General features: G+C 41.0%; 1 protein-coding gene across 1 annotated transcript in view; it reads left to right on the top strand.

Moving 5' to 3' along the window:
- The first annotated feature begins 1270 nt into the window (after positions 1-1270).
- LOC149319184 (maestro heat-like repeat-containing protein family member 6) overlaps positions 1271-8454 on the top strand; it is a 33184-nt gene continuing 26000 nt past the window's right edge. Inside the window, exons 1-3 of the mRNA XM_089507985.1 lie at positions 1271-1300; positions 5634-6000; positions 7470-7622. Of these exons, the coding sequence (XP_089364111.1) occupies positions 5641-6000; positions 7470-7622 (513 nt within the window). The 5' untranslated portion in view covers positions 1271-1300; positions 5634-5640. The remainder of the gene's footprint in view (positions 1301-5633; positions 6001-7469; positions 7623-8454) is intronic.

Genomic DNA, 8454 nt, shown 5'->3' with positions numbered 1-8454 from the left:
GTGGGAAACCTCTCTTCAGGGTGGTTTTTCATGCTTCTTGCCACCCACTTTTACTTGAATCCCATTTTGGAAGAAAAGCAGGGTAGAAATCCAATAAGTAAATAAATAAAAAATGTTTAGCACAGGATCCTTACTTCAATCCCAATCAAGGTAGCCCCAGGCCATTGATTTGGAAGGCAGGGTGTATCTGTGTGGGTTCAGTGGTGGCAACTGTGGTGATCTCAGACCACCCATTCCGTTCAGGCAAGATATACCAAAACAGAAGAGAGTTTTATTACATAGGAAGTTTGACTTTGAATCTTCAGACTGGCTTCAGGCATCACCAAGAAACAATAAGTTTATAAAGTAATATTCTTTTTTCTAAACACTATAATTCAGAGTTCTGCATAATTTAAACATTTACCCTACTCACTCCCTGTCTAAACCTCCATACCCCTAGGTTCCCTTATTTCCTATTTAGCACACATTCCCTCTCTCTCCTCCTTTAGCTGGAGCTGCAGCCTTTTTGAACATTGCTGCAAAGATTTCAACAAGTCTGCCTCTAAGTGCGACAATGGCTGCATCCACACTGCAAAAATAATCCTGGTTGACACCACTTTAACTGCCATGGCTCAGTGCTATGGGATTGTGGAAACTGTAGTATTATGAAACACTTATCCTTCTCTGTCAGAGAGCTCTGGTTCCCCCACCAAACTACAAATCCCATGATTCCATAGCACTGACTCATGGCAGTTAAAGTGTTAACCTCAATTTATTTATTTATTTATTTATTTATTTATTTATTTTTATTTATAGACCGCTATTCTTGTAGTGCTGATCTAGCATATATCTGGATCTAATCTGTCATCTTCTTCATTTGTATCCTCTACAAATGAATTGTAAAATTCAGACATATTTTCCGTCTGATTCCTCCTCCTCCTCCTCTTTCATCTTTCAGAGTTAAACAAGTTAGGTTTCTTTGTTTGAGAGATATCTTCTGGTCATGAAGCCATTCTAGATCCTCTTTGCAATACAAAGAAATAAGACAAAACATCTGGCCTTCAGACTGTGAGTTCCTGCTGCTGAAAATAATGCTGACCTAGTTGGTAGCTTGAGTGATAGCCATCACAGCCATTGGAACACTTGGCGGCCTTAGAACTATTGTTGCCATGGTAGCCACAAAAGCTTTGATGTGATGCCATCCATTATGGCCTACAACATTATGAGTGGTGATCCTTTTATTATCACTTGCTAGTGAGACAGAAACTGCTGTATCAGAAGAGGAAAAAGAAAATAGCACCGGTTCCAGCCATGCAGACTTGTAAGTAGATGGCCCTACAGTCTATTGCCTCTGTAAGTCCTTGCTGACTTTAGACATATCAGCCAATAGTTCCCATCACTATGTTTTGTTTTGTTTTGTTTTGAACTGTCTTTAGGCCTAAGAAAGATATTTTTTTCTTGAACTCTTCCAGAAGCCTTAATTTTTGCCATTTTTAAAAAATGTAATTTCTTTATCATGTATATTCTTTTAGTCTGATGGTCATGTGAATCTAGACATGCTAGGTCTGTGTGGCTGCAGTTCTGTTTCATTTTTCATTAGACGAGTGGCGGGAAAAGTGGAGATATGAAACCACAGGCAAACCTCAAATATGGGTATCTTGGTTGGAAATGATTCCAAAAACCATAGCTGTGTTTGGTCCAGAAAGAATTTTGACTTGTTCCTATATAAGACTTGGTAATACACTTTGGTAATTATTAAATTAAAGGCCAGGAAGAAACTAGGTCTCATTTAGTTCAAATGATCAATACTCCTTACAGCTAATTTGGGTTACTGCAAAGAATGGCAATCTCATCCCAAGTTCCCTCTTCTCTAGTGGTAACATGCTGTATGATATAAAGCCTTCTTCAGGCATAACTCTTAAGAGTCCCTCAGCCATGACAAGGAGATTCAAAGCATTCTAATCCAAGAAAGTAACTTTTCCACACTGATTACTCTTATGAAAGGTTTGAGTGAAAGGGAGTGTGGCCATGGTGTTGGAACCACTCCAGCTCACGCATTAGGCTTTTGCATGATTAGGACACCAATGAAATTGAGTGGTGTTTTCCAATACAGTGGTACCTCGGGATACGAATTACCCAGCTTACGAAATTTTCAGGATACGAAAAAAATTAATTTAAAAAAACTGTTTCAGGTTAAGAAAGTTTTTTCGGGTTACGAAAAAACTTTTGGTGCTTTTCGGCGCTATTTTACACCAAATCGCGGCTTTTCCCCATTAGCGCCTATGGGGATTCGGCTTGCGAAAGCCTTTCGGGTTACGAAATTGACAGCGGAACGAATCAATTTCGTAACCCGAGGCACCACTGTAGTGTTCTGATTCCACAGAAATCAAAGCATGTGCAACCACACCAGCAAAGGTTTTTCAATTACATACTAATACATGGGGATCTAGAAGTAGCACTACGCAGTGTCCGCAGTGTAGGAAGAAAGACTATGGAGCTTATCACTCTCGGGAGATCCTGCTGAAAAATGGGATTTAAACTAGATTCAATTTTTAAAAAAAAAACACAAACACAAATGTGGGAAGTTTATCACACATAATGACCCCCAAAGTGAAATAACGTGAAATTAAACTGGAGCGAAAGGAGAGAAAAATGGCAGCTTTTTATTTTCCAGAAGTTCTGAAAGTAAAATGCTAAAGTTTTTCTCTGCTTTACTTCTGGTTTAACTTCATGTTATTTCACTTTAATTGCGACATCGTCTGATAAACTTCCCGCATTTGCAGGTTTTTGTTCTTGTTTTGCTTTAAATCTCTTTTAAATCCTGTTTTTCGTTGGGATTTCCCTAGTGTGATAAACTTCTAAAATAACATACCTATTCACCCTTATTTTGTGGGTTTTCCCCTGTCAAGGTGAGTCCCCCTCACCCAACTATTTTCCTATTGTGGTAGCCCCATGGGTTTAGTAATCCCACCGCTGCCACCAAATTGTGCGACGAGAGCCACCAAAACTGCTTATTTTCCCTTCTTAGGATTCACTTTCAGATGGTACCTAGTAGTGTAGTTATTTATTTCAGATTTGGTCAAGCTTGTAAATAATTAACAACAAAACTTTATTTGAAAAACAGTTTAACAATGTTACACTTGTTCAGTTGGTACATTCACTTGTTATTGTTTCACTTAGGGCCCATACAGACAGGCCAAAATTAAGCTGCTTCAGGTCACTTTGGAGGTATGCTGTTTAAATGACATACACATCTTAAGAGGCCAGAAGCTGCGCCAAAGCCGCAATCCAGTCCTTAGGACTGGAGTGTGGCTTTGGCGCAGCTTCTGGCCTTTTAGGACGCATGCATTATTTAAACAGCCTACCTCCAAAGTGACCCAAAGCAGCTTTATTTTAGCCTTTCTGTACGAGCCCTTGGTTACACTTGGTTATTTCTCTCTCTCTCTCTTTCTAGAGAACTCTAGTGACTCTCACTTAGGTTCCTCACCTAAGTTCCTTTCTAAGTTAACCCTATCCCTCAGGATATCAGACCAGAAACTCCCTCACTTGGAGTGCTATATTAGAACCAAGCTATTCACTTCTGAACTTTTCCCTTATCAGACCGTGACATAGAGCTAAGTCGTTCCCTAGCAAACTTTAGCTCTCACAGTCCCTAACCTCTGGACTGTCACTCAATCAGGCCCTCTCCTTAGGGAGGGGAAATTTCCATCCAAGCTTAAACAAGCAGTGGTTAAACCACTCATGAAAAAAAACCTCCCTAGATCTCCTGATAAGAAATAATTATAGACCTGCCTCCTTACTACCATTCTTGGGCAAGGTGATCGAGAGGGGAGTTGCTTTCCAGCTCCAGGCTGTCTTGGATGAAGCCGATTATCTAGACCCATTTCAAACCGGCTTCAAGGCGGGATACGGAGTTGAGACTTCCATGGTCGCCTTGGTCAATGATCTCCATCTGGGCATCGACAGGGGAAGTGTGACCTTGTTGGTGCTCTTGGACATCTCAGCAGCATTTGATACCATTGACCATGGTATCCTTCTGGAACGCCTGAGGGAGTTAGGTATTGGGGGCACTGCGTTGCGGTGGTTCAGGTCCTACCTCTCGGGCAGATTCCAGATGGTGATGCTGGGAGACAGCTGCTCTTGTAAAATAGAGTTGACATCTGGCATCCCTCAGGGCGAGATTATCCAGAGACATGGGGCGGGGTGTTATCAGTATGCTGATGACACCCAAATCTACTTCTCTATGTCTCTGATTGCTGCAGTGACCAAGGATGGCATCTCTCCTCTAAATGCCTGCCTTGAGTCAGTAATGGGCTGGATGAGGGAAAACAAACTCAAGTTGAATCCAGAGAAAACGGAGGTGCTTGTGATAGGTACCCCGGTCCAGGGATGGAGATTCGACAACCAGTCCTGGACGGGGTCACACTTCCCCTAAAGGACAAAGTTCTCAGTTTGGGAGTGCTCCTGGACTCATCTCTACAGTTGTCATCTCATGTGGAGGTGGTGGCAAGGAGTGCTTGGTACCAACTTCGGTTGATTCGCCAACTGCTCCCCTATCTGGCCCAGAGGGACCTTGAAGCAGTAGTACATGCTCAGGTAACCTCTCGCTTAGACTTCTGTAATGCGCTCTACATGGGGCTACCTTTGTACCAAGTTCGGAAGCTTCAATTGATCCAAAATGCTGCAGCCAGATTGGTCATGAGAACATCTAGATCAGACCATATCACTCCAATATTAAAATCTTTACATTGGCTGCTGATCAGCTTCCAGGTGCGATACAAAGTGTTGATTATTACCTTTAAAGCCCTACATGGCTTGGGTCAAGTTACTTAAGAGAACGCCTCTCCCTACACAATCCGCCTAGCACTCTTAGAATATCAGGGAAGAAACTACTGGAATACACGAAAACCAGATTAGTTACAACTTCCCATAAAGCTTTCACAGCCACAGCCCCTGAATTATGGAACAACTTGCCAGAAAAGATCCGCCTTATTACTACACTGGAAGCCTTTAAGAAGGCACTTAAGATGGATTTCTTCCGGCGGGCCTATCCATTTGATCTACTGTAATTGATCCGAAAGTACACCCCCAATTCCGACTCAATAGTATGGGAACAGACGACGATTGGACATTTTAATGATTGGTAGCACTATTTCTGACCGTTTTATAGTTTGTATTTTTAGATAAGATTGTATTTGCATTTTGTATTGTTGAACTTTTTGCTGTAATCCCAACTCGATCCACAGGGAGAGGCGGGAAATATAAATAAAATTTATTATTATTATTATTATTATTATTATTATTATTATTATTATTTAACTGTCTAAAACCAAAACTCTATCTGACTTCCAACTGTCACTAATGGACTTCACCTCTTCCTACCAGCCAACTTCTATTGGCTGTCACTGGCTGACTCCAGTTTGGCTGTTTCTAGCCTGGCATAATTCTGCCTGCTCTTCACACACCCCTTTTATTAAAGTATTGTGGAACCATTATTCATTTTATTGACTGCACCTTACTAAGAGATTGGGGAAACATGTCAAGGGATTGCCACCCATATCCCCACATTCCATATTAATCTAGAGTTGCACTCATACATTGCGTAGTATGAAGATGCTCCCCCAAAAAACATTTCTGGTTGTGTTTTCTCCTAGAAAAACTATGGTCATAAAAGAAAAGACAACAAACACCTATGGCCCACCTGTGGGGCTGAACATGGCATTTGCCAGTGATCCAGACTTTATCTGCTTCGATAAGGCTACACAAACTTTCTTTGAGGATGAAGATGATCTGATCGAAGATCAGAAGGCAAATTCATACGCAGCTCGCTTGTTTGTGCCTGCTAAAGAAAAAGGTTATGTGCTGAAGACAAAAACCAAAGTGAGGGAGCGAGCCTCTACAACCCAGCCAAGATCAGAGCTTCACAACTTCCTGCCAAAGGAGAAACAGAGAAAAGAAGACGAGCCCTTGGAATATTGCCACGGTGTCACCTTGCAGCCAGTTAATGAAGATGTGGATGAGGTACAACCATTGTGTATTAATGGAAGGATTTCTGTTTCCAGGCTGTTTTCTCCTTATGCACCCATATTTCATCCATCGTGACAACAATCAGGGCTTGGCAGTAATGCATTGCAAATGATGCTGTTTACCTGTAACACACTACTTTGGAGGGGTTAAAAGTAATCTGATGATTGGTATCGTTGCTATATCTTAGAACATAACAAAATATGGATGAAATTTGTTAATCCTAAAACATGGCTGGGGCGCATTTTGGAATATTTTTGGCCATTTACAATATATATTTTATGTAAATTTTTTTAAAGTTAAATTGTCTAAAAGATAACACACTAGTAGATAACACACTAGACACTGGGGGCGGGTGTTATCAGTACACTGATGACACCCAAATATATTTCTCCATGTCCTGGTCATCAGCAACAATGGCAGATGGCATCTCTCCCCTCAACCAGTGTCTTCAGGCAGTAATGGATTGGATGAGGGAAAACAAGCTCAAGTTGAATCCAGACAAAACGGAGGTACTTCGGGTAGGGGCTCCCAAACCAGGTATTGGGCTGCAACCTCCAGTCCTAGAGGGACTCACGCTCTCCTCGAAGGACTGTGTTCGCAGTCTGGGGGTGCTTCTTAACCTGTTGCTTCAGATGAGGAATCAGGTGAATGCAACAGTTAAGAGCACCTGTTATCAGCTTCGGCTGATACGCCAGCTGCACCCTTTCCTGGAACAGGGTGACCTTGAAACCGTAGTACATGTGCTGGTAACCTCAAGACTTGATTTTTGCAATGCACTCAACATGGGTTTACCCTTATGCCTAGTCTGGAAACTCCAGTTGGTACAGAATATGGCAGCCAGGTTGGTCACAGGAACAGCAAGGAGTGACCATATAACACCAATACTGAAGTCACTCCACTGACTGCCTATCAGTTTCCGGGCACAATACAAGGTGTTAGTTATCACCTTTAAATCCCCACACGGCTTGGGCCCAACCTATCTAAGGGATCGCCTTCTTCCATATAATCCACCCCATACACTCAGGTCCTCTGGGAGGAATTTACTACAGCCCCTAAAGACCAGGTTGATGGCGAGCTCCCAGAGGACATTTTCTGCAGCCACTCCCAACTTAAGGAATGGCCTGCCGGATGAGATCCGTCAAATTACCAATCCAGAGAACTTTTAAAAAGCCATTAAGACGGATCTCTTCCAGCAGGCCTTCCCAGAATAAAATACTCAGCCACGAATAAATCCTCCCATCTATCGAATTCTGCCCATGGTTTTTATTTTGATTATTCAGATTTTAGCATGTTAGTTTTAATCTTATAATGTTTAATCTTATTTGGGGGGGGGGGGGGGGCTACTGTGTATATATGGATGTATTTTAGTCTGTTGTATGCCTCTTTGATTGCTTGGCAAAAAGCGGGATAAAAATTTTAAATAAATAATTTAATATAATAATTTAGCCTTTGAACTATTTCAGAGATTTCTAAAAGATGATGCAACAGCCACAGTTACTGGTCAGATACTTTTAGTCGTGGCTAGTCTAAGGGACGCTGACAAAACCAGTATCCAGGCAGCTGCAGCTATGCTAAACTCAATCCTGAAGAAAGAAATGAACAAACTGAGGGAAAAGGTAAAAAGAGATGATACCGTTGCTGGAGATTTTTTTTCTCCTTTTTGTTTCAGAAACAGAGGTTTTAATTGTATCTTGTAGCACCTTTGAGACCACTGCACAAAAGAAGTCGCAGCATAAACTTTCATAGACTTGATCTACTTCTTCAGATGCACAGAGTGGAGTTTTAATTGATTCACTGAGTTATAATTGATTCATTGAGAAGTTGTCGTTCATTGGGTTTAGTTAAAATATTTTATACAGCTCTTCATACAAATACTTCATATAAATGGTTCTTCAAACAAATAGTTAAAATAATTATTAAAATAACATCCATAAAAATGATAAAATCCATAAAAATATTTATTTGAAAACATTTTATACCACTTTTCATTTTAAAAGAATCTCTAAGCCTTTCACATTAAAATAGGTTGTATATGTTATGTTTGTGGATCCTTAGGGATGACTTCTGGATCAATCATTGCGTAGAAATACAATCAACATACCACATAATCATTGGATACAAACACAATCAAACATACCAGAGAGCCCTGGTGGCACAGTGGTTAAATGCCAGTACTGCAGCCACAAGGTTGTGAGTTCGATCCCAGGCAGGGCTCCAAGGCCCACTCAGCCTTCCATCCAGTACCTAGCTAGTTGGGGACAATTGGCTTATACATTGTATACTGCTCAGGGAGTACTAGTTCACTGATAAGTCATATGGAAATGTACTTACTATTGCTATTACAATTGCATTGTTCGTTGAGCAGACATTTTACCTGCTGATTTGGTTCTCAACTAAGAAACAGGCAACTGAAGTACTCTAGAAGCTTGATATGGAATATATTTAATT

The sequence above is a fragment of the Sceloporus occidentalis genome, unplaced genomic scaffold (assembly GCF_023333645.1).
Source record: "Sceloporus occidentalis isolate IW3139 unplaced genomic scaffold, rSceOcc1.0.p SCAF_2, whole genome shotgun sequence".
Taxonomy (NCBI): Eukaryota; Metazoa; Chordata; class Lepidosauria; order Squamata; family Phrynosomatidae; genus Sceloporus; species Sceloporus occidentalis.
The sequence above is the reverse complement of the archived record's forward strand: the minus strand, read 5'-3'. Positions and strand labels throughout refer to the sequence as shown.